Source organism: Simochromis diagramma, unplaced genomic scaffold, assembly GCF_900408965.1.
Source record: "Simochromis diagramma unplaced genomic scaffold, fSimDia1.1 OVJJ01000321.1, whole genome shotgun sequence".
Taxonomy (NCBI): Eukaryota; Metazoa; Chordata; class Actinopteri; order Cichliformes; family Cichlidae; genus Simochromis; species Simochromis diagramma.
Window position 1 is genome coordinate 3384541 of NW_024386772.1, and position 26051 is coordinate 3410591.

A 26051-nucleotide genomic window follows, 5' to 3' on the forward strand; every position below is an offset into this window, starting at 1 on the left:
TTGACTGATAAACATTTTATTAATGAACATTATTGATTTCTGGAATCATGATCTACATGACATGAATTCATCTTGGGTGAGCAAACATTAATCTTTTGTTGATGTTGTTTTTTTATTATTATTTAAATAGCAGATCTTTTTTTAGATTATTGATGTAGCCACGTACACTGCTGCTACGGTTCAATAAAAGCAGTTTGTGCTGAAGAAACCCTGCGTCTAATTACCTCATATCATGACAGAAATCAATGCTTTTAAAGCTCCTGGGAGACCCTGAAGAGCTGCTCTGCTTATTCCCAGATGAAGCTCAAAGGCAAATCACCAAGTTTCTCCTGAAGGACTTGATCCACTCTTTCACTCTGTGCAACAGTCAGTGTGTTCTTCCAGTCTCCAATCTGACCTGTAATAAAGACAAAAACACAACACCTGAAACCCTGATATAACATTTTTCTGCACAGCAGCTGCAGGTCTGTTATGTTACCTTTGCACAGGAATTTTCCACTGAACTGCTCTGCTGGAATGTGCTCATAGTTTGCTTTCGAGTCCTTCTTCATTTTCTCAAACTTAGCTTTTTCCACAACTTGACTGATGGCGGCTTCAGTCAGGTTTTTCCCTAAGAAGTTACAGATCTTCTTCACTGATCCTTTCAGGTCCTGAAAGAAAAGCAGGAACGCAACAGAAAAAGAACCTTAAACTCTGCCAGATATTTTATTTGAGTTTCCTTAGGAACAACAAAAAATGCGAAGAAACATCTTACCAAAATCATTTCCTCGTAGGTCAGGAAGAGGATGTTGTACTGGTCTCTGTTTAAATACCACTCCCTGACGTGGTCAAACCAGGATGACGGTGGAACTGTATAGTGGCATAATGCATCCAGTTATTTGGCATTCTGACTTAATTGAGTTCACATACAACCCTCATGTCAGAGGAGGAGCTCAAGTGTAAGCTCTGTAGTTACCTACAGCATGACTGCAGGCATGATCAGTCCCCCATGCTAATCATGCAGTGGTAGTGTGCCTCCGAATGTAGTACAGATTTTGTCAATGTGCTCAATCCACACATGACACACACACACACAAAACTGGTGTCGGTGCTAAATACTAGCACAGCACCACAAAATCACTGGGTACTAAAGTGGAACCACTGTTGCCACACACTGAAACCTTCAGGTCACAGAAACCAAAGTCTTTCAAGTATGTAGAGCTGCAAGAGCTGTGAGATGAATCACATGACAGAAAAGACTAAATGTTTAGCAACAGATTTTTTTTATACATTTTAAACTGTACCTTTTAAAACATGGATTACTGCATGGGCATAGAGTGCACATGACCTTCCTGCTGGTGCATGCCAAGAAAAACGTGTTTTGACACATTTGTTATATTAACTCAGAATAAACACCCTCTCTCATAGTCCACTGAATCTGAATTGTCCAGTATTTGGAATTTAAACTTTAATGAATCAGTAATTTTTCTCCAAAAAATTCTAGAACAAAGGTAACACTTTACATAGTACATTTTTCAAAGCACAGGAGCGGGAGGAGTGGCAGCCATTTGTTCATCTCTAGCTTATCAAGTGTTACTCTGAGCCTTGCACACTCTAATAAAAAGTTTTATTTGTTTCTTTCTGCAGTCTGTGGTGCAAGGCCCATGATAATCTATCAGTAATTCTACCTCGACAATTCTTAAACATTTATGTGAATAAAGATATAGATAATAAATAGATATAGTGTGTTTATAATAATCACTAACTGATTCATCATTATGTGGATTGAAAGTGAGGAAACTTACCGTTTCCTGTTATGTACCACTCAAAAAACTGGTCAAAGCTCTCGGGAGTTTCCAGGTCTGCCAGGGCTTTGCTGAAGTGATAAAAAGACACCACGTTGTCCTTTGGATTCCTCATCAAATACACGATCTGATATATATATTTTTTTTAAAAAATCAGAATATTAACAGTTTGTTACTTAAATGTAAAAATTGAAAGTCATTAGTTTAAAAGAAAAATAATTTAAAAAATTGATTTCAAATAATATTTTTTAAATATATTTTAAAGGCTGTATTTTTTTATAGCTCTTTTTCTCCTATTTCTACTTGATTTGATGAACCTCTTAGTCTGCAATGACCTCATCGTAAGAAAGGAAAAGGACAAAAAATATATATACTGAAATAGAAACACAGAATCACTTGAAATAAAACAAATGCTATTGCTAGCTTTTTGGACCTGGAACCATGTGTTTGGGCAGAAGTCTATGATAAAAATGACCCTCAGATTCCTTGATTTATGACCCCATTCCAAGATTTTGATATAGGATCGTTGTTTTAAGTCTTACTGAACAAAAAACAACATTTGCTTTGAAAAGAATTGAAGATTAACCACTCTATTTTCATTTGCTAGGATTTGAGGGTTTCTAAAAGTTACCAATGGTCAAAGTGCAAGCTTCAAAAACTCGACTTCAGTGACCAATAGATAACATCACAAAAAAATTAATTAATCTTTAAAAGTACAAATTTAATTTCCTTTATTTTTGCAACAATAAGTAATAAAATGCTTTTAACTTTCTCAAACTTTAAGACTAGGGCTTTTCGATATAACGATATATATCGGATGACGATATAAAAACGTCTATCGTTTCATTTTACGCTATCGTTAGTTTCGTGGTGTTGCAATATAAACTGTTTACGGCAATATTTTTTCATCGTTTTGATGGTCACTGTAGTGGCTATATTAATTTCTTAAAGTTCTCTCTTTCTCTTATATTTTATATAACCACACTACGGACGGACAAGGCCTGTTTTTATGTGTTGTGGTTAGCAACAACGACGGTAACGCCATCGCGTGTCCGCTTCTTTATGTTCCACATAAACCTTTCACAATAAAGCTCAAGATCCTGTTGAGACTTTTCAAAATAAACTGAATCACGTGAAAGAGCAGATTATTTACGGATGAGAAGTAAAAAAGAGCCGCCAGGTGCTAAAAAACGTTAGAACAGGCTTTTCCCCGCAGCACGCCGTGTAATAAATACTCACAAAGAAAACAGTGGCCGTTACAACTTATGTCTAAAAATGTATAGTTTCATGCATCGGTTAAAACACTCGACTCCAGGTACATGACGCCCAGCTGGAAACACTTCACGCAAGTCGAGCTGCCCGAGATTCACAGAATTTACAGAAAATGTTACATTTTTGTGATTTATATCATTATCAGGACAATATAATTCTTATATCGGGATATGAGATTTTGGTCATATTGCACAGCCCTATTTAAGACTGCCTCTTTCTTCAAGAAGAATTGATCTTCTATAAGGTACTGACTTTTGCCTTCTTCTCTTTCACTCCTGGAGGCATGATATGTTCAGGGAGATGTGAGGTGAAGAGTCGTGGAGAGGGAAGAAGAGTGTATTCAGCCGTGGCTGGAGTCTTGTACTCCAGCCACGGCATCCTCTCCATGTTGTTTGAATATTTAGTCTGATTCCCATCCAGTTCGTAGATGGAAATGATGATCTGCTGAGCCCATACAGTGCCTGATGTGGGGAAAACGTTAGAGATGATGAGTGGATCAGTCTGGCCAGCACAAAACAGCAAATATAAATAATGTGTAAGATTTTTCACCAACCTGACTTTTGATAAGTGACAAGGAAGACATCGCTGTCTTTTATTTCAAAACTCTCAAGAGAGTCTATGTACTCTGGAGTCGTAAGACCGACCACAAAATTGTAGTTTTTATGCTTGAAAACACGGTCTCTGATCTGCTCCATACTGGTTCTACATAAGACAGATACAAAAATATACACAGGAACGAAAAATCACAAAGTCACATGGTGGAGAGGTTTGTTTGTCCCAGGGTCTACATTGTTGGGGGTCTCTTTGACCCTTGATAGGCTTTCCCATGGCAAATTGATGCTGGGTGAGCAGTGTTGGGGAGTAAGGGAATACTCTGATTTTGATTGCTGGAAACCCAGACAAAACGTGCAATAAGAGGCTCTAATGTAAGCGTCCTGTTAATGTTGGTGGCGTCAGTTACACAATGGACCCAGAGCCAGAATGGACTGGTGTGGCGGTGGTTTCTTCGTTTACATGTGCAATGGCGATGTGTGAACGTCAGTGTCAGAACTCTAAAGAGTTAATAGCTCATCTGAAGAGCCATATTGTGGAAGGACACGTGGTCACTTGTCCAGTAAGAGGATGCACAAATACCTTTAGAGTTAAATCATCTTTTACTGCTCACATGTCACGTAAACACAGAGAGTTCTCAGACAGCAGCATTGGTGATTTATATAGAGAGTCTGCATGTCAATCATCATCTGTTCCAACCACATCAGATGACTTTGTACCCTTGATTTCCGAGCCTGCTGCACAGTCTATTACAGATGAAGATAACATGGAAATGCCCCCTGAATTCTGTGATCTTTTTCTGAGAAACATTTCACTATTCTACTTAAAATTGCAGGGTCAGTTTCTACTGCCTGCTTCAACCATACAGAACATTGTAGAGGAAATGCAGAACATGCATGAGTTGGGACAGACATACAGTTTGGGTAAACTTGCATCACTGTTAAAAGATGACACATCATTATCAGAGGAGAACATCAACAAAGTCTGCGAGTCTGTCAAAAGCTATGATCTTTTTTCTGCATGTCATTGAGGACAGTGCACTCCAGAGCTCAGACCTTTAAAAAAGCCTTCAACTATGTGGAACCAAAGAAAATATTTTTAGGGAGAGATGAAAACAGAAAAGATAGGTTTGCCTATTATGTGCCTTTAAGAGAGACTTTGAGATGTCTGCTAGAGTCTGATCTGTGGCAGAAATCAGAAAAGCCCTCTACTGAGCCTCCTGCTGATGTTCTGTGTGACATAAGTGATAGTAAGCTGTTTAAATCAAATGATTTTTTTGGTCAAAACCCATCATGTCTCAAGCTAGTACTCTACCAGGATGCCTTTGAAGTCGTTAACCCTTTAGGGTCTGCAAGGACAAAACACAAGGTATTAGCTGTATATGCATCAGTGGCAAACTTGCCACTTCATGTACGCTCAGACACAGATCACATGTCTCTTGTCTTACTGTGCAGGGAGAAAGATTTTAAAGAGTTTGGTCATGCTAATGTGTTCTCTGAATTACTGGCAGACTTGAAAGAATTGGAGGACAGTGGGATTGTTGCATCAGATGAAACTAGAGTCAAAGGAACTCTGTTTTGCATTGCTGGTGATAATCTGGGTTCTCACTGTATTGGTGGCTTCACTGAAAACTTTAGTTCTTCAAAGTACTTCTGCAGGTACTGCCTGATAACGAAATCTGAATTTCAGGGTGCTAACGCAAATCTGTGTGGACCAGAACGTACCAAAGAGAACTACAACTCTGCTGTTGATCGCCTCCAGATTGACAATACACCAGACGTCGAAGGAGTGAAGTTCAGGTCAGTGTTCAATTCACTGAAATACTTCAACGTTTGTATGCCAGGCTTGCCACCATGTCTAGGTCATGATATCTTTGAGGGAGTTTTGGCTTATGATGTGGCACTGTATCTGAAATACTTCATAAAGAAAAAAGCATGGTTCACTTACTACTCCACTCTGAACCGACACATCAAACAGTTTAGTTACCATGCCTCTGATACTTCTACAAAGCCATCTGAGGTCAGTCCTCAAGCAGCTAAACTCTCAGGACAGGCTATACAGAACTGGAACTTCCTCCGATTGCTGCCTCTCATAGTATAGTGACAGACCCCACAGATGATGTGTGGAACTTAACTCTGCAGCTGAAAGATATTGTAGACATGGTGTGTGCTCAGAAAATTTCAGTGGCTCAGGTAGCATATCTTGATATTCTTATTCAAGAATATTTAGAGTCAAGAAAAGCTCTGTTCCCAGAATGCAGCCTGAGACCAAAACACCATTTTCTACGCCATTACCCAGCACTGATTCTGAAATGGACAATTATGGACAATGCGCTTTGAAAGTAAGCATAGTTATTTCAAGAGGTGTGCCAGAAATCTGAAAAATTTCAAAAACCTCTGCCATACACTCTCTGAAAGACATCAGATGTTTCAAGCCTATCTTGCAGCAGGGTCATTGTGTCAATCTGTCTTGAAAGTCAAAGATGGTTCTCCATTTTACTGAGTGCTGTACAGTAAAGCTATTCAAGAAGCAGTTCAAATGTTTGACTTTACTGAAACCAATACAAAGGTCACAGTAGAAATGATGTACAAGGGAACACAGTACAAGAAAGGACACTTCCTTGTCACAGGGGGCTCTGACTCTGTTGAGTTTGGTGAAGTAGTTCTCATTTTGATTAAGAATGACAGTGTTTATTTTCTGGTGTCGGTGCACGTGACAGAATACCATTCTCAGTATCATCTGCACTCAGTGAGAAAGGAAAAAGAAAAGATGCAGTGTGTGAACATCATTGACTTAATTGATTTCTATCCATTAACATCTTACATGAAGTATGGGTACCAAATGGTTCTACTGAAACACAGTGTGCTGTCACAATAATACTACACTGTATAAAAGTGTAGTATCAAGCAAGATCAGCTTCATATTTTAAGACCAAAGGTACCACTTGGTGTAAATTGACCTTTATTCACATTCTTTTATCAGACATCTCGGAAATGGGGGACAGCATAAGGAGTTCCATTACTAAGGTGCTGCCGGACCTGTCTGCCTTAATCCTTGAAATTGTACTGGAGGCACTACAATCATTAGGAGTGGAGACATCTGAGGACTTGCAGTTCATCAGTGAGACTGATCTGAACTCTGTCCTGAGACCAGTTCAGGCAAGAAAACTGCTGGCTGCCTGGAAACAAACCAGTAAGTATTATGATTTCATTGCACAATAGCCATGAAGGGCTTTCTGTTTTTTCTATTATGCTTTGGCCAAGGTCCAAAAAGTACAATTAATCTATTGTTTGTGATATTGTTTTACAGCACCAAATATGGAAATTTCAAGCCAGGCCAGCATATCGTCTCCATCTTCTTGCTCCTCATTTTCTGCCTCCCCCTCACCCAGTCCAATATATTCTCTAGACTGGGTAGATAACTTTAGAATTCCAAGTGAAGATTTTCCAGAAGACTTGATCCAGTGTCTTCAGAGAGAGAAAAGACCAAAGCCTCGATTGCGGAGGGAGATGATCCGCATCATTGTGAAGGAGATGATGAAAGCCTGTGCCTCTCCAAGTAGAAGAGCCTCGACTGAAATTGCAAAAAAACTGGTTGCAATGTATCCCAAGTCACTGCAGGATGTCATAGAGGGGGATGTGGTAGGACAGGGGTACCACTCTTTGGTAAAACAGATTCAGGCACGAATTGAAAATGTGAAGAGGTCTACTTCACCAGTGTTACAGAAGCGCAAACAGGGAGGATCAGATGACATCGATGAAGTGACACCTGAAAAGCGAGCATCTGTTCAAGACACATATGGCTGCATAAAGTGGGACATGAAGTTTTTGCCAGTCAGTGAGACACTGGAAACCCAGCAGGAGAAGAAGGAACATATGAAGATTCTCAGTGAACAGACAAGCTTCAGTCATGAAGAAGTAAAGACTCTAATGAAATGCACCTACTACTCTCAGCGCAAAGCAATAAACAGCGGAGCAGACATGCAAACCCTCAAAGAAGAGTGGCCTTTTTTGTTTCAGGCGATTGGAATGACAGTCCATTTTGAAGAACTTACTGGGGTACCGCTGAAAGAGACTTTCCTCACCAGTCTGGAAAAGAAGGGAAAACGGCTTCTGGACTTTCTGAAAACCACTTGTGCAGACAAGAGCAAGCGTGTCTTGGAGGCTGTCATAAAGCTTCGAATGCAGAGGGGACAGCTGAAGGGCTGCTCAGAAGACGTGAAAGATATGATGCTCCTCCTCCTCTCCTATTTCGATGAAAAAGAGGAGACCCTCTTCCACTATGTTGATGAAACATGTCTGGCAAAAGAAGTCCAAGTGGAAAGCCTGCCTGTGACACCATGTATCATTGTTTGTGGTGAGTTGAAAATCAGTACAGTGTGCACAGAAGTGCACAGAACCTAAGCTAATGCAAGGATACGGTATATTAAATGTCTGCACTTTCACTATTTTAAGACACATTTGAATGGTAAAGGGGGTTTTATTAGGGGTGCAACGATATTCGTATCGATATTGAACCGTTCGATACAGTGCTTTCGGTTCGGTACGCATATGATCGAACAATACAAAATTTGTAATTTATTTCATCAACTTTCCTTCTGACGATGCTGTCTGTGTTGAGCGCTCAGTGAATCTGCGTTCGACTACTCCGCCTAGGCTACACTGTCGAGCGCAGATCCACTGAGCGCTCAACACAGACAGCATCGTCAGAAGGAAGAGCGCAGGGCAAGCTAGCAAGACAGAAGTTAAGCTCTCCTTGCAACATGGCAAATTGAACCTCACCCACCCTCATTCAGATGTGGCGTTTGGAATTATTTTGGTTTTCATGTGATGTATGACCCTGAAGGTAAGCGCGTCATGGACTAAAGTAAAACAGTATGTTGGATGTGCCACGCAATGCTCAATTACATGGGTGGGAACTAGTGTGTTAGCGCAGTTAGCTCGTTAACGTGTTGGCCGTCTAGCCCCATGCACGGGGCGATCAGGGGTAGCTCGTTAACGGAGATTTGCCGTGTTGTGGCGTTAAGGTCATTTCAACGAGATTAACCTGAAAGCACTAGTGGGAACACAACGAATATGACTGCACATTTACGCCGACATCATCCTAGTGCAAAGACAAGTGGAAGCAGACAAAAACAAGCAAGCATGCTACAAACTTTAGCCGAGTCATTTAGACAGCCGTTAGCACATGATTCTCCTTATGGGGACCTGATGTGTTTAATATGCTGCTGAGAATATAGCCCAGAAGAAGCGGATAGTATAGCTTTTATTTTGGAAAGAGACATTTCTCTGTAATAAACTCTCTTTTCCAAAGATGAGTGATTCCTCAATCAGATACAGGGCTCGCAAAATCGCTAGCCCGACGTCCTGGGGCTAGCGATTTTTCCAGTCGGGCTACCAAAATCTATCTCTGCCCTGCCCGTCGGGCTATTGTAGGAAGGAAAAATATATGTCAATGCTTTTGCATTCTTTCGGAAATGTAGCTGGGTAATTATGTCATTGGCATCGGTGAGCCACTGTCAATATGTGACATATTGAAATCGCGTTTGAATTTGCGCTTGTTTTTTTGCTTTCACTTTGCAATCGCTCGGACAGCACTGATCTGTGAGTGATGATAATTTGCGCACCAATTCCTCTGACATCGTCTTATTAATCGTTAGCTTACTACACAAACATGACAAGTGAAATCTCCCGCAGCAAGCTTAAACTTGTGAGAGGTTGATCGCGCAGAGAATCGCTGAGCGTTATGACAGTGCGTGTGTAAAAGCAGCACGATATATATTTCAGTTCTGCTGAGCCAAATAAGACAGGTCAGGGTGAAGAAGTGACAGCCAAAGAAAAGCTTTCCACAAAACGGAAAAGTTATGACAAATCAGACTATAAGGCAAAAAGAAAGTGCAGCTTTATGGTTTCATGGACAAAATAATTTCTGTGGCTGCAATATGACGAGCTATATAACCGGGGCTGCACATAAGTGGTCCGCAGGTGCGCATTCGCTGTCAAAATAAAAAACACGCACAAGGGTTAGGGTTAAATTTAAAAACTGTACTTTTGAGTTAAAATATATATTTATAATTTTAATAAATGACAAATTAAAAAGGCATGAACATTTTTTTGTATCGAAAAAATATCGAACCGTGACACCAAAGTATCGAACCGTGAATTTTGTGTATCTTTGCACCCCTAGGTTTTACAGTTAATTCTTTTACACTTGTATTTCGTTCCAAGGGTCCTCCTGCTTTGCATCGAGACTGTTCATGCTCAGCATTGACCACAAAGTTGTAAATGACCAAATAACTGACTTCATCTCTGCAATCTGTCTGATGCTTGGTAGCTACTACTGCCTGAACATCCACTATCCCCTGGAACTTGGCTCCACACTTGAATTTCTTCAGAGGTAATTCTTTTACTTTTCCCTTGCCTTTCCCTTTCTTTTTTTTTTTTTTTTTTTCATTTTATAGTGTTTTATTATGGATTATTGTGTTTATCAAGGCGTTTCTTCAACATTAACCCAGAGAAGGGAACAAAAATTGAAAAAACTAAGAAGAAGACACTGCATGTGAACCCAAGAGTACTCACCCTCATTGCCAATCTCTCTGATCACGAGTGGCGAGAGACCATTTAAAGACATTTTGAACAGATTGGTACAGTCAGCTTAACTGTACCTTGACTGGGAACTACTGTGTTGTTTATGTTTTCAGTTATCCCAGCTGATATTGAGTACTGTGCTCTTACCTGATTTCTGTTATCACAGGCATGCTTTTCAGAGGTTTTGACCATATATCTTTAAACAATCCCTCTAACTAGGGATTGTTACTGAGAACTGTACTTTTGATGTTTCAGAGATGTTCTATATTCTATACAACAGAGTTTAAACTATTTGAATTTTGTATTGGCCTAATTAGCAAACAAGTTAAGTATTGCACTGAACTGTTAACATTGAAATTTAAACAGCACTGTCTGTTACAAACATTATTTGTGTCATGAAACGCTGTGCGGCAGGCAGGAGTTGGACCCAAAATGCAGGCACTCAGGCACGAGGTTTAAACACAAAGAACTCAGCTTTATTCGCTGGCAGGAGAAAGTCATACAAAGCAAACTAAACTGGAAACTCACAAACTAAACCCACAGAGAGACACAGGGAGATCCACACAGCATGAGGGACAACGCGAGACTGACTCAGAGAAACACAGGGTTTAAATACACTGGGAAGTAACGAGGGGAATGAGACACAGAAGGAGAGCACAGCTGGGGGAAATAAGAACTGATGAGACAAGGAAGCGTAAACTGAACACATTCACATAAGACACGGACCTTCAACGTAAAACAGGAAATATGACACAGAGACGCGAACTAGACTAGGGGAGACAGAGCAACTAAGAAACACAGAGACATAACCATAAGGCAGAGGACTCTAAGAACCGAAAGACACAGAGGGGAACTCTGCAGACACAGACTTACACAGAACAGAGGGGACACAGAGAAACATGAAGGGCAAGGGATCGAAACTAAGAAACCATAGAATAACTCACACAAGTACAATAATACAAACATCACAAAGAACTAAAAACGATGGGTCAGGAGACCCAGGACCGTGACAGTACCCCCCCCCTGTAAGGGCTGGCTCCAGACAGCCCAACACAAGAAAACGAAAGAAAAAAAAAAAAAGAAAGACTGGGTTGTGGACATTATTCACTACTAAGAAGCATCAACATGTTAATCGAGATAATACAACACATAGACTTCGTCAAACAAAGAGAACCAGGAATGAGGAAGATTACAGTCCCAACAGTAATGCAACCCCACCTAAAAAAGTTAGATGTTAGAAGTTGAACTTCCTGAGGGGGAAACGCCAGCTTCTTTAGAGGAAAAGAAACACATCTTGTTTACAATTTTTAATTCACAAGGACCTGGAGCTGTGGAGAGACCTGATGTGGATGACTTCATGTGCCTCACATATATTTCTCAGCGGCAGCTTATCAACAGTTGTCCCTCACTTTCAGTAGCTGAAATTCAGGAGCAGTGGCCATTCTTGTTTACTCGGAAAGGTCTTTCGAACCACTTTTACAAGCTCACAGGCATCGATATCAGTGAGCACTTAGGTCTGGCCCTCATAACCAAAGGCAGAAGGATTATTAACTATTTCTTCAGCCAGAAGCTCAAATGGAACCTTGGTGTAAGGACACTCATCCAGCAGATAGAAAGTGAGGGAGTTTTGACCAACAACAAGGTTGGCACAGCAGCCATACTTCTCATGATAAAGTATTACAAGGAAGACGAAGACTCCCTCTTTGTCTTAGCAGATGTAAGCTTTTTTCATACAGCTCTATGTTTAATGCTGTTGCTTGCTGTCCTGTTTTTGTTTTTGTTACATAAAATGTCCTGGTCCTTTTTATGGCAGTAAACATCTACCAGGATGTCTCTTGAAGCAGAGAGCAACCTGCCAAGCACCCCAAGGCTGATCATGCTTGGTAAGAAGTCATTTATGAAATAGAGCTGATTAGACCATATTACAATTTCTGTTTGGCACAGGAGCTTTTCGTGGACACAGGTATCCAGCCTCTGTTTTGTTAGCTCAAATTTCTGTAATTTCCTTTATAAACCAAGGTTGTTGGATATGTGTCTCAGTGTATCCAGCAAAGTAACAATATCAAATTTCACATTACATATTACTGATCAACATGGTAGTCTAGCTACATTAACAGCAGAAATACTGAAGTCAATACTGTAAAGTTTAACAGCAGCACAAACTATAAACTCCAAAATAACCATACAGTTGATTCATCTCCCGTAATTTGATTGGGCTGACTCTTTGTTAGGTGTGTTTAATGTGCAGAATAATTCCCAATTATGTAAAATTATAATATGTTAAAACTGACTTATGTGCATATGGCCACTGATAATTAACTGTACATAGCTATTTGATTTGTCCATCTAGACAGTGTGAAGAAGTGAAGTATTGAAATTATTTTTTGTTGCGTAATGACAATGTTGCCCCTATACATTTAAGGACAAAATTTAATCACCGCCACCTGCTGGATGGTGAGTGCAGAGGGCCGTGTAATTGTTGAGCTGGACAAAGAGAACACCTTTGCTGATGCAATGTCAGTCTTCTTTGGTTCATTCTATGTATTGAACCTGGAATACCAGGAGTCAGCGTGTGCAACATTGGAACTAATTCAGAGGTATGTTTGAACAGTTAGCTAATAGTGATAGATGATGAATAAATTATCCCTAAGTAACTCATTATTTCAAATCACAACTCAATGTTACTGTATGTTACTATTTATTATGGCATGTTTTAAGGTTTTTTGTAAGGATAAACCCTGAAGAGGGAACAAAGTGTACCTCCAAGGTTGGGACAAGTAGAAAGACTGGGACCACTGTGAAGCGAAAGGTTGTTCACATTAACCCTCACGTCACAACTTTCCTCCAGCGGCATACTGAATTTGAGTGGAAAACTTCAAATTAGGTAACTAGTGTTGCCATTTCTAGCGAATTTCTTAAGTGACCAATGTGTTGTTACCTGTGTCTTCACAGATGATCCATGGCCCATGCTTTCTGGACATTTACACGAGTCGAACAACAATGAAGACAAGCTCTCTTGCCGTCTTGCAAGATGCTGTCTCTGTCCAATAGGTTTTTTGAGTGCAACAGTTTTGATTTTTTTCCTTCTTTTACCCGTTTGTTAAAAATTATTTCAGCTACTTACACTTTAATTGTCACATGTATTGGCTCACCCTACAAATCAATGAACTCAGTCCACAAAGCAAGATCAGGGTTCAGTGCAGGTCAGTCAAGTTCCTTCATTCATTCATTCATTTCATTCATTTATTTGTTCATTTCCAGGCACAACAAATACCTATATTGAACATAAAATGCACAAAACAAAAAACAAAAATTGCCTGAAAAAGGAGTGGGACGAAGAAAACTTATTAAATCCCACCCCTATACTCACTCATCAACAAAAAAACAAAAAACAAAACAAAACAATATACTTCCCGCAGCTACGCCCATTATTGCATACAGTCCCATCAACAGCCCCGGGCGCATACAAGCATCTAAACTGCAGCTCGCAAACAACAATTAGAGCCTTCATAACTGAATACAGAATATATAAATTATAAATTACATTACCACAGGTAACAGGCAGTAATAACTACAAGTAACAAACACACACATACACACATACATATACATACATATATATCTACACACACATGTACATATATGTGCATACATACGCACAGTCTTTTTTTTTTTTTTTTTTTTTTTTTTTTTGAATCCATACCAGCAATGGTAAGAGAACAGACATTACAGAGCACACTAAAAAACCTTCACACCACACACGCTCATCCATGTCCTTGTGGACCCTGTTTTGTGCATTGATTTGGTGGTGTGAGCCAGTATTTTGGACAAAGTGTATATAAAGGCAGAAGTGTGGGGCTTGATATTATATTTATTACAATTCAGTTTATTTGTATGGTGCCAACAAAATGAATGCCAAGGCACTTCACATTGTAGGTTTAAGACCCTACAAAAAATAACTAAGAAAACCCAACACTTGAGCATATGTTGTCTGGCATGATATGGATATGACATAATATTGTTATTGTTTGTACAAACATCTGAGAAAATACATGTATTACATAGTTTAGTAAAAACAAGTGCTTCCTCAATGAAAATATGTTTTCAGTTCTTTTCAGTTTTTGATTTTGGAAATGTGTATTTCTGCAGAGGAAAATCAGAACAGAAATAAAAAAGTGGTGTGAAGCACATAAATTATATTTTGTGTGTGTGTGTGTGTATATATATATATCTATCTCGATCAATCAATCGATAGTGTGTGTGTATATATATATATGTGTGTGTGTTTTTATATAAAAATACATATAAATGAATAAATGATACTTTTTTTTTTCATACAATACAATTTTTTTGGAACCCTCCAGTCTCTTACAGTATGTTACTGTTTCCTGAAATTACGGTAAATTACAACCTGCTCAACAGTAAATGACCGCCTGTAGGAACACGGTATCCTCTAACAGAGATGAATATTTTTGGTACTGATGATGCGTGTTAACGGTAAGTTACTGGTAAATATGTTGCAGTTTATTACCTTACAGCGGGCTTACAGTGACATACCGTGAATAAACGGTAGTATACCAATTTCTTAATCACAGTATGATGTTACTTTGTTGACGTAATTTACGACATAACGACATAAAAAAAAAAAAAAAAGCTATGGTGCGTTACCATAATTTGTCCAAGAGTATTATACCACAACAGCAAAAAACGGTATCATCCTGCAGAACGGTAAGCTACTGTAACACGGCGTCACGGTATGACGCTGGCAACAGTGACGCCAGTATGTTACCATAAAGTGGAGACAAAAAGTCTAACAGTGTACTATAGGAATCTGTATTTAAAATCAAATCTTATCAGAATTCTTGCTTGAAAATTTGAGTGCTGCATCCAGAATGAAACCTGTATTTAAGACTCAATGCTACTGAACCAACCAGAAAGCGAGTGCCAAAAACAACGTGAGTGCACATTTGCACTGTTTGAAAGTGACTCTCAAATTAAGAAATGTGTTAAAATGTGTTACACTAAACACAAGCAGTACAGAAGAAAAGGTTGATCCAATCAAAAATATATTATTGTGAATGTAATATTGTAAATGACGGACATTGAACAACTGGTTTTACAGTTGTTCAATATGGGAATAGTTCAGAGAAGTAGAATTTCTCTATCACGCATCTTATGAAGGACTTCATATCACCAATGCAGGCAACTCTACTTGAAATAGAATAATTAGCTATGGCACAGACAGAACTGATAAGATTAAGTCAGCAAACAGTACTATAAGGAGGAAATCATAAACCTAAAAAGAAATTTAACTGGTAAGAAAATCATTCAACAGTCCAAAGCATTCTCATATTGCTGACCTGATCTCAAAGCATATTCACCAAAAAGTCTAGATGCATGCTCAGCCCTTCAGTTAAGGAAATCTCTAAAAAGTTGATTCTCTTCATCAGGATGTAGCATTTTCAAATTTGCATAATGATTGAAACTTCAGTCATTATGCAAAAGTACTGTTCAACAAGTGGAAGCATGCAGTCAGCTTAGACTGAGAAATCACTTGGATGAGTGAAAAAACATTTCCCCCACCAGGAAAGGTTACGTATAGATAAAAAGTCAACTTTTTTGAGATATTCACCAAGAAGTTGGACACTCACACTTTCAAGCAATTCACCCACTCCAGACTCTTCTCCTATAAATGCTATTTAATAAACACTCATAACTGCAATTATCATAGTCCCATTAGGAGCAATGTTAGACTTTTTTAAATTGATTTACATTAAATTGCAATTAATATGAATTACTGAAATAATTTACTCCAAGTACTCCTTGGCCATGCCTCTGCGGTTTATCTGAAATGGTAAAACACTTCCCATTCTCCGAACCACATTCTCAGTGTCCTAAGCTTTTTTAATAAATCAGTCTTTTTGCAAAACATTGAGCAGTTTTAACCGCACCTGTAACCGGAAGGTCGCCGGTTCGATCCCCGGGCTTTCTTGGACAAGGCACTTTACCCTACCGCCTACTGGTGTTGGCCAGAGGGGCCGATGGCGCGATATGGCAGCCTCACTTCTGTCAGTCTGAATGAATAGTGGCATTGTAAAGCGCTTTGGGTGCCTTGAAAAGCGCTATATAAATCCAATCCATTATTATTATTATTATGTTAAACACAATTTAGTAACTCAGAGTAAATCATTAAAACCACTATGACTCACTAAAGCACATGTGTGCTGCAGTGACAGCCAGGTTGAGTCAGAGGTTGATAAACAACAAAGCATCGAAACAGTCTGATAATATATGTAAACAAGTTCTCAAGACAGAAAACTACAAAAAGAAATTCACCTGAACCTGCATTACTTTTAGAACCAGTTTAACAGTAGAAAGGTAAGTGTTGTATTACCTGGGTGTTTGCAGCAAGACCAATAGAGTGAATGACCCCTACACCTCTTATCATCAAGCACATGCTCTGAGCCTCCACAATCCTCCACAACATTGCCACAGCATTATTTGCTGAAAAGATAACCTGGAGAGTCCAAAGTGCTGTTTTCTCTCTGATATTGTTAGACCTTCAGAGAGTCACAGATCTCCAACTCTGGCCCTGATGAACTGGGAGACTTTACACTCAGCCTACTTCTACAACCACCTCTAGATTACTTGATTCTATTTGGAACTAAATATGGTACACTGATAGCAGAGGGAGGGGGCAAGTTTTCAACTAGCTCAAGAAACTGTGTCAAATCTGCTCAATTAACAGTTCGTTGATGGAAAGAAAATGCATTGGCATCATGTATCATGTATCATGATCCGTGCAAGTAGGAACCTCACCAAACAAACAGCAATACAAAATCAGTTCTGACAGCTCACTGCATTTATCTACCAGCAAATGAGACAGGAATTTATCCAGAATACAAAGAGACTGAAATTTTTTCAAATGACCAAACTGTCATCAGGCTCTGGTATTTCATCAATTTCAGAAAAGTACAGAAGTGAAGTCTCTCTTGGCTCTCGGTGAAGGCGGTCGCACTTTTTCTCCTCTCCTCCTTCCCCTTATCTTCCCTGCTTAGCCTCTTGTGTCCTTGTCTTGTCTCGTGTGCATTACTTTCCCTGGAACAGTCTCTCACTGTCGTTCTCTAAAACCTAAAAGGCAAGGCAAGGCAAGGCAAATTTATTTGTATAGCACAATTCAACAACAAGGTGATTCAAAGTGCTTTACAGAGACATTAGAAACAAAAACAAATAAAAAGCATGATTTAAAATTGATTAAAACAAGCAAACAAACAAACTAACTAAACACACACATTTCACACCTGTTCGCGCGATCTGAACCCTTATCGTAAGGGGAGCTACCAGTCCTTCTGTGGACGAGCTACTTTCTATTTTAAATTCCCTGAATTTAAAATACTCTCTAGACCCAGTCTAGACCCAGCTGGGGAGCTACCCAGAGCTCTAAACCCACTTAACAAACAAACAAACAAACAAAACAGTATATAAAATCAAAACAGATAAAATCAAATCAAAACAGATAAAAGAGAATTATGGATTTGATCAACTGGTCTCTGAATGCTATTGACACCCTCTTCTCAATGAGAAGTCTGGGCTCGGGAGAGCCTGAGTGCCCTGGAGGGACTTTCCCTGCTGGCTACACGATGGATGGGTGGCAGACCTGGAGGATCTTGTGCCTGGCGGGACTGTCTATCGAGGACGCTGAAGACATCTACCTATTCGGAACCATGATAACGGGGTTCTTGCTGATCGGAGCTGGCTTGGCCCTGACCTATCGGAGAAATAAGAGAGCGGATAAATTACTTATTTTTGATGATCCCTAACAAACCATCACAAGATTGGTTCAGATCTCTGGATTCATATATTTCCAAATTCCTTTGGAAAGATAAACCCCCGCGTATCAGCTTAAAAACGCTACAAAGAACCAAGGATAGAGGAGGATTAGATCTGCCTAATTTTCACCAATACTTTTTAGCCAACAGGCTTCAGTTCATCTCAGAATGGTCAAAACATACCTTCTTAGATGAGCCCTGGTTAGATGTTGAACAGGCACTATGCAAGGATCTAGATATTTCAGACCTAGCATTTATTAGCTCAAACATCAAAAGACATGAATGCTTTAAAAGTATCAACATCAGCTTCTCTCTGACAGCATGGTGGGAGTTTCTAAAAATAACAGAGTCTTCATTAATCCCATGCAAACGTACACCTATCTGGAATAACCCTGACATATTACAAAACAATAATATGATTAATTTCCCAGAATGGAGTTGTAAAGGAATTAAATACTTAGAACATATATTAGAGGGAACAGAATTTATTCCATTTGACAGACTAGTTGCACAATATGGGATCAACAAGAAAAGATTTTTAGAATATCAACAAATTAAATCCATAGTAAAAAAGAAATTTAACCTCAGTCAAGTTGAATTACAAACACCACCAAGTGCGGCACATTTCCTTACTCTTAAATCCCCCAAATTATTATCTAAAATATACAGAACATTTTCTAAATTAGATGAATCAATATCCCTTCCTATTGCAAAGTGGGAAGCAGATTTATCAGTCAGCTTAGACCAAAACTTCTGGTCTCAGGTATGCTTAAGAACCTTTAAATTGATTAAAAATCCCAGTCTGCAATTAATACAATACAAAATACTACATAGAGTGCACTATACAGGTCATCGGATGTTCAAGATGGGCTTTACATCTTCCAACAACTGCTCACACTGTCAAGGCAATACACCAGACAATTACATTCACGCTCTTTGGTTCTGTCCACCAGTGCAGAAGTTTTGGCGCGAGATATGTGAAGACTTATCAAAGTGTCTGAAATGTAACATTCCAACTTCCCCCTTAGTGTGTTTGTTGTGCAGCTTAGATAATGTCACTTCAGAAAAGAATATAGCCCATATGGTTTTCACTGCCCTATGCATAGCCAAGAAAACAGTCCTCATGAACTGGAAAAATAAAAACAATCTTAATTCTAACCAATATAGAAGTTATCTATTAGATTACATTAGTCTTGATACAGCCTCTGCCACCACATCAGATCAATTGCTCTGGGCTCCTTTGATCAGCTCCATTACCTAGTGGGGGTGGGGGGTCATAGTTTGGTCCCGCCTTCACTGTTGTGATTGGTGTGGGGGTAGGGACAGGCTTAGGGCGTCGGGGGGTTCCCCGGAGGCATCTTCCTTGGGGGGCTCAACCCGGGGTAGCGGTCATGTCCGGGTGGGGGCTCTTTTGGCTCTCGGGTGACTGTTTCCTCGTGGCTGCGTGCAGCGGGGCTAGGGGAGGGTCTGTGCTGACGGACGTGGGTTACTTACCTGGTAGCCTGTCTGCCCCTGGGTGGGTCCGGGATGGGTGTGAGGTTCTGGGGGCGCTCCGTCTCTGGGCTGGGGCCCGGGCCGGGCCTCGGGGCCTTGGGTCCTGGTTTGTGTGTTGCCGGGGTTGTGGGCGGGTGGGTGCATGGGGGACCATCCCTGGCACAGGGTGCCGCCGGTGCGTCGAGCCGCCTGGGGGGCTCTTCAACTGGTGGGGGAGATTGTCACACCTTGCAGGAGCTTTCCTCTCCTCAGGAACTCTCTGCAGGAGGGGGAGATACAGGAGAGGTGGAGGAAGATCTCAGCCTGGGCGTCTATTGTCTCATGTAGTCTGGAAGATGAATGGATGGTGGGGTGGGTGCAGTTTTCTCTGTAGTGGGGTTGGGTGGACTGTCCCAGGCTCTGTGGGGCCGGGGGGCGCTGCTGCGCTGGGCCCCGGTCTGGATGGGCCTGGGCCCCCTTTCCCTGGCGGGTCGCGGAGTATGGGAGTGCCTACTGGGGTCAGCGGGGGAGCTGGCCCCAGGGAGGGGTCACCTGCCCCTCCCTTCCTTCCCTCCCCATCTCCAGCTGCCTCCCTCTTCCCGCTCCACCACAACCACCCACACATGCAGGGCCTTGGAGTAGGGGTATGTCACCAGGGTGCAGAGGAGGCTACCCCCCCTCTGTCCCCTTCTGGCTGCCTCTGCCTCAATTTTATCCCACAACTTAGACATTCACATTACTCACACTCTCATTACACATACATATAGGATCTTGGGGGTGGGCACGATACACGGAGTCCAAATTACCATCAGGTTGTACACCTCACCCCTGGCGTTGTTGCCCACCTCTCAATTTTGAATACACGTAGACATTGAGGGCTAGCAGGAGGGACTATGCGCTTACCTGCTGCTCTCTGGCAGGTAGCTCCATGCCCTCCTGGGTTTTAAATGCACCTTAGAACACACATGCATCAACACTACAATGAGCGGGTGGAGGGAGGTTTGGAGTCTTCTCTCACCCCCGTTCTCTGTGGCCTGCTGGAGCGGGGGGGCTAGGAGGAGTTGGCCGTCCGACTGCGGTCTGGAGTGTGGGGCCTCCCTGCTGCTGCGGAGTCGGGGCGGTCTGCCTCTCCCCACCGCAGAGAAAAGGGTAACACCACCTGGGTCTGGGTGCAGTTCCCCCCTCCAGGGGCAAGGGTACCTAGACCCGGTTCGTAGAGTACGCTTGGGGAGTGTGATCGTGTGTACAGCGTCTCTTTATGTCTGTCTCCACGTTGGTTGAGTGTGGAGTAAGGGCATATGAGAGCATGAGGGTGGGAATGGATGTTTGTGTCTGTGTGTGCTTGTATGTCTGTGTCTATATGTCAGGTTGGGTATCAGACGCCACCTCTCTGGAGACATCTCAGGCCCTCCAAGGTTTGGAGGCCTATCTCCACCCACCACCACTTCCCCTGCCAGTGGCGGACTCCCTCAGGTGTCGGTGCGTTGGTGGTTCTTTGTGTCTGGGGGTGGGCGTCCGGGTACACACCGGCTCACTCCTTGGCGGCCGCTTATCGGGGCCTGGAACCTGGGGCTCGCTCGGGCCACTTCGGAGGTGGGGTGCCCCCGGCCTCTCGGCCTGGGGCTCGGTCACTCAGGCACAGCTGGCTGCCGGCGGAGCTCACGGGCGCGTCACTGCAACCCCCCCTGGCTTCTGCTCCGCGGCTGCTGAGTGAGCCCTCATCTGGGACTCTCCTCAGCTCTTACTGGGACAGTGGCGCGGCTGCCCCTCTGTTGGTCTTCCTTGGTCTCTTGTGTTCTGAGGGCCTCTGCATGTCTGGAGTTTTGATCTCCTCCATACCTGCTTCATACCCTGGAGGACGGGGCTGTGGCTCCCCACACTCCCTAGCAGATCGTTACATGGAGAAACCTTTGGAATGCAAGCATGCTGATCCACACAGGTATGCACACAGGTGTACACATGGGTATTCACAGACGCGGACTACAGCTTTCTTGGCTGCTGCCTCAAAGCACATTGTGTGCTGTCTATCTTGCGTGCTGCACAATATCGTTTATTATTTAGTATCTACTGATATCTACTGCTAGCTAGTTTATTGTGATGGTGCCGTTTTTTTTTTATTATGTTGCTCTTTGTTGTTTGCTTTCTCTTCTGTTTTTTTTTCTCCATACAGGTGATCCAGGTGTTTTGTTTTGTTTTTTTGTTTGTTTTTTTTTTTTTTCTTTCTTCCCCCCCCTTCTCACCGTCTCTTCTCCCCTTTGGTTTTCTTTCTCTCCCTCTCTTTCTTTCATTCTTTCTCCCTGTCCTATCCCCCAGTCATGTCTGTCCCGTTTGTAGCAACTGAAAATAAAATAAATTCATAATTATAATAAAGGTCAATCAAATGGACCAATATGGCAAGGCCATGATGATCCACTTGGTAAAATAAATCCGCTTGGCATCTTTCTTGGCCTTAAGACAACAATTCTGATGGCTAAAGATCCAAACAGGACAAAAAGAAAAAAAAAGAAAAAAAGAAAAAGAAATAAGAGAGCGGAACCAGCTGTTCAAACCCCCCCAAGGCTGGCCGCTGGAATTGAAGCGACGGGACGAGGCGCGACCTCTCACAACGAACGCAGCATGGTTAACACCTTGGAGACGCTTACAGCTGCCGTGAAGACTCAAACTAACACCATTGAGCGTATGATGGGATACATCAGAGAGGGGCCTGCTCACAATGACACCCTTGAGCGAAAGTTGGAACACATCGCAGAACGGCTCACTGCAGCTGTGGGGTCTCAGAATCAAAAGACTGACAACACCACGGAACAGAAGTTTGATACCATCATGGGGAGGCTCACGGCTCTCCAACGGGAGATCGAGAGACCAGTGTCAGAGTGCTAAATTCGCTGCTCGCATAAAGGAGAAATCAACAATATTCAACATATGGACACCACGGCGCCAGCTGCTCAGGCCCAAGGCTGGAGCCCACCAAAACAACTCCCTGATAACGACTGTGTGATGACTGTTCTTCCCATCCCATGCAAGGCCACCTGGGTTGGCTGGCAGACTGTTTACTTAGCCTGATAGGGCGAAGGACACTGTCTCAGCTGAACTCTGGACACGCACACACATACACTTACACTGATAAGCACACACTCATCCCCCTCCCTTTCCAAACGCCTTCGATGCTTGTTACCTGCGGGGGAAGACAGCGGGTCTGCGTGCCGCGCTGAAATGGTAGCGCTGTATAGGACGACTGCTGTGTTCCTTCGGATTAGACCCCACCCCCCTATCCACCCCTGTGGCTAGTCACGTGCTCTAATGTTGTGATGTGGACATTAATGTGCTCTCTGTGCAGAGGAGTTTTTTTTGTTTCCTGTTCTCATGCTGCCCTCCCATAGGTGCCCAGCCTGAGAAGAGGTCTCTTTTTTTCCTCTTGTACTTTTTCCCATTGTTGTGTAATTTTTCAGTGTTTTCTCTGCAACGCTGCCGATCTCCGACTGTATTCCCATGTGATGTCTTTGTTGTGTGTGTAAGTCGGGGGGGGGGGTCCTATTCCTCTGCGGGGCAACCTGCATATGGCCAATAAAGCATTCAATCAATCAATCAATCAATCAATCAATCAAACAAACAAGGGTGAACGGTGTCCTTAACACACCGACTAGAATTTTGGTCACTTGCATAATACGGTTTGAGTAAGTTTACATGACAGCGCTGAACCAACTTTTTTCATTTTAGGGTTGAAAGTAATTTAGATCAAAGTTTCTCATTAAGGACCTGTGAGGGCCTGTAAATGGGGGACGATACAGAGATGCCACAACTGGCAAAAAGGCTGAAACTTGGTCCCCACAACAAAACTGACAACTGGCAATCCCAGCTACAAGCAATCAAAGTCTAAATCCATTTACAAACTCAACCAAGTTTTTTAGGTGGCTCGGAATAAACCCCTTTATTTTTTATTACAGCCAAGGGCCGACGCACACTATGTCAAAACCCAAGCTCATTAGGGCTGAAACCTATGTTTTCTTTCAGCCAAAATCAGCCATGGCAGACCCTCTTCCCAGTCTCTACTAAGCTTTATGCAATAGGTACGCAAAAGAGACTTTAGCATCTGGGGAAACCTTTCCAGAGCACCCTGTCTTTGTGCATGGTATCTTGATGACCAGTTATGGTTTATGTGCAGGGTTTACAAAACTTCGGCGAACATGTGAGATGAAAAATTTGAACTCTGACCACTCACACCGAAACAAACTGAGTTAGAGCTGTCACCAATGCCTTGCTCGTCATTGACCTCAGTGGATATCCAGCAGGAATTTTGGTACTTTGACACATCACTGCAAGAAGATACTTATTTCCAGATGTTGAGGGCAGCAAAGGACCCACACAGTATAGAACAAGATGTTCAAAAGGTTCCATTATCAGAAGAATAAGTTGTAATGGTGCTAGCTTAATGGTTTGATGAGCTTATGCAGTCACCTGTGTCAGACTCCTTCGAGAAGGGCAGCACACTATATAGTTTCACTATATAGGAGTCATAGTCTCCTGAATCACTCAGAATTTAAACTGGGACTTTATCCCCACTTCCCACCAAGAAAACAAAAACATCCCTAATAAGAGGACTATAGCATCCCAAACAGCAGGAATTAACAAAACATCATCAGGCATTTTGCACATGTAACTCATGTAACAGGTGCAGACGCTGCAGCCAGTTTAATATAAGATGTAATTCTTGTGGTTTTGGCCTGCAACCTTGGAAATTCTGCCTTCCAGGGACCTTTCATGACAGTAATTGCAGGCATTGGTTTTTATTAGACTTTTATCAAGCTTAGAATCGAATGTAAATGAACGAACCTTACCTGACCTTGAGTGATTACCCACAACAACCGAACCAGAACCTCTCCTCACACTGTCTGCTGTCTTTACTTTTCATGCTGGAATATTACTCTTACGGAAGAGTGCAAACTCATCTGCCGGTGTTCCAGATTAACTGGTGTCACAGATTAACTGGTAACGGTCAAACAGATGTGTAGTAGATAACAAACCAGGAAATAAACAGTTAATATTTCATCTGTGACATTTGTCAGGTTCATTTAAACACACTCCGTCAATCCTATTGCTCCTGACCAAGTTGTGTCAACTAGCTCCAGCTGTGGCCAAGTGCCATAGCCTACAGCCAAATTAACATCTGGCTTGCATCTGCACCTGGCTCTATCACCACGTTTTAATTCCCGTTTCATGCGAAATAAATTTTTAGCTTTTAATGTTTTAGGTTCCTGCATCTTGCAAATAAGCCTTTAAACTAAATTAAATGGTACTAAGTAGTTATTTTTGGCCTACATCAGTAAAAAATGACAAATTATATACATAAAGTTCTAAAATCACTACTCCTAATGTTCATGATTATTTAAAAAAAAAAATTTCCATAACAAAGAATTATGTCATAAACAAATATTATGCATTAATATTTGACTAGTGTTGTAACATCACATCCTATTAGCATAGTCTGCTGTTTCTTTTCTCTGGAAATAAACACTTGGGGTCAAAAAAGATAATATAGATCGACACAGCTGGAGAGAGCTGCTAGTTGTATACAGTATATGTAACTTATACCCACATAGCAAGCATGTCTGGCCTGCATCTGGTATCAAGCGAGTACTGCTGGTTGACTTCTGGTATGATAAGACGTATTTCATCCAGATATGGGCCGGGCCTGGCGTAGATGGCACTGTTTATGTGATCGCATGCCACATCTGGCCTGATTGTTGTTTGGGTTTTGTGGCCCAGGCTCATAGAAAACAGCTCTGGCCCGGATCTGGCATCAAGCTGGCACTTCTGACTGACTGGTGTCATGGCAGGGTGTATGTCAACCAGATGTGGTCCAGGTCTGGCAATGATGGCACAATTTATGTTCCTGTTTTCCTATTTTAGTTAGAAGAGCCAAATGCCACGTTGAAATACTATACTGCTATAGTAGCCAATGTTTCAAATGCAGATTTGACAGGTTTGTGAGTGTACACTTTATCCAAAACCTAGTGACGATTTACTCATGCTTACCTCTGAGTGGCTGCAGTTTAGGCAGTAGAGCAGGTCACCTGCTGATCTGATGGTTAGTGGTTTGATTCCTGGCTCCTCCAGTCTGTAAGAGTGTGTATATGTACAGCTCTGTCCCAATCCAGCGACCACACGCTTTGTAGTGCGCGTTTGTAGATCGATTACGTCACAGCGACGCGCCGAAGGGAGTCCCAATTCGAAGTGTACTCCAAATGCGATCGACAAATGCGGTTAATTTTCCCAAATTTGAAGGGTGGGTCCGGTGTAGACTTCGTGGTCCCGTGTATCCCAGTATTCCTGGGTGTGGATATTTCTTCAGGAAAGAAGGTGGAGCGGCCGAAGAGTAAACTTTCAAAAGTTAGTACTGAATATGATGTCACTTATTTATGTGCACAGCTAATTCTGGTCTTTGGAATAAACTCTCTGGGAGTTCAGATTAACTACATTTGAGTGTACATGCATGACCATCGAATGAACTCTAGTGCAGAGTTAGAGTAACTCTTTTCCGGAAGTTGATTTTTCAA

At 41.8% G+C, this 26051-nt stretch overlaps 2 protein-coding genes across 5 annotated transcripts; one reads left to right on the forward strand and one right to left on the reverse strand.

The window, feature by feature from the left end:
* Positions 1 to 25803, reverse strand: LOC120740585 (amine sulfotransferase-like). Its single transcript, XM_040043047.1, has 7 exons — positions 25531 to 25803; positions 3610 to 3758; positions 3309 to 3517; positions 1785 to 1911; positions 755 to 849; positions 479 to 650; positions 1 to 397 (listed from the first exon to the last, which is right to left on the reverse strand). The coding sequence occupies exons 2-7, from the start codon at positions 3749 to 3751 to the stop codon at positions 288 to 290; spliced, it is 855 nt and encodes a 284-aa protein (XP_039898981.1). The 5' UTR covers positions 3752 to 3758; positions 25531 to 25803; the 3' UTR covers positions 1 to 287.
* Positions 4670 to 10495, forward strand: LOC120740526. Of its 4 annotated transcripts, none has more exons than XM_040042966.1 (5): positions 4670 to 5407; positions 6591 to 6800; positions 6918 to 7964; positions 9836 to 10004; positions 10100 to 10495. In XM_040042966.1, the coding sequence occupies exons 2-5, from the start codon at positions 6602 to 6604 to the stop codon at positions 10230 to 10232; spliced, it is 1548 nt and encodes a 515-aa protein (XP_039898900.1). In that variant the 5' UTR covers positions 4670 to 5407; positions 6591 to 6601; the 3' UTR covers positions 10233 to 10495. The 4 variants fall into 4 exon arrangements, with proteins under 4 accessions (XP_039898900.1, XP_039898916.1, XP_039898907.1 ...); XM_040042982.1 differs by having other exon boundaries at positions 9942 to 10004; XM_040042973.1 differs by having other exon boundaries at positions 9942 to 10131.
* Positions 25804 to 26051: the final 248 nt, after the last annotated feature.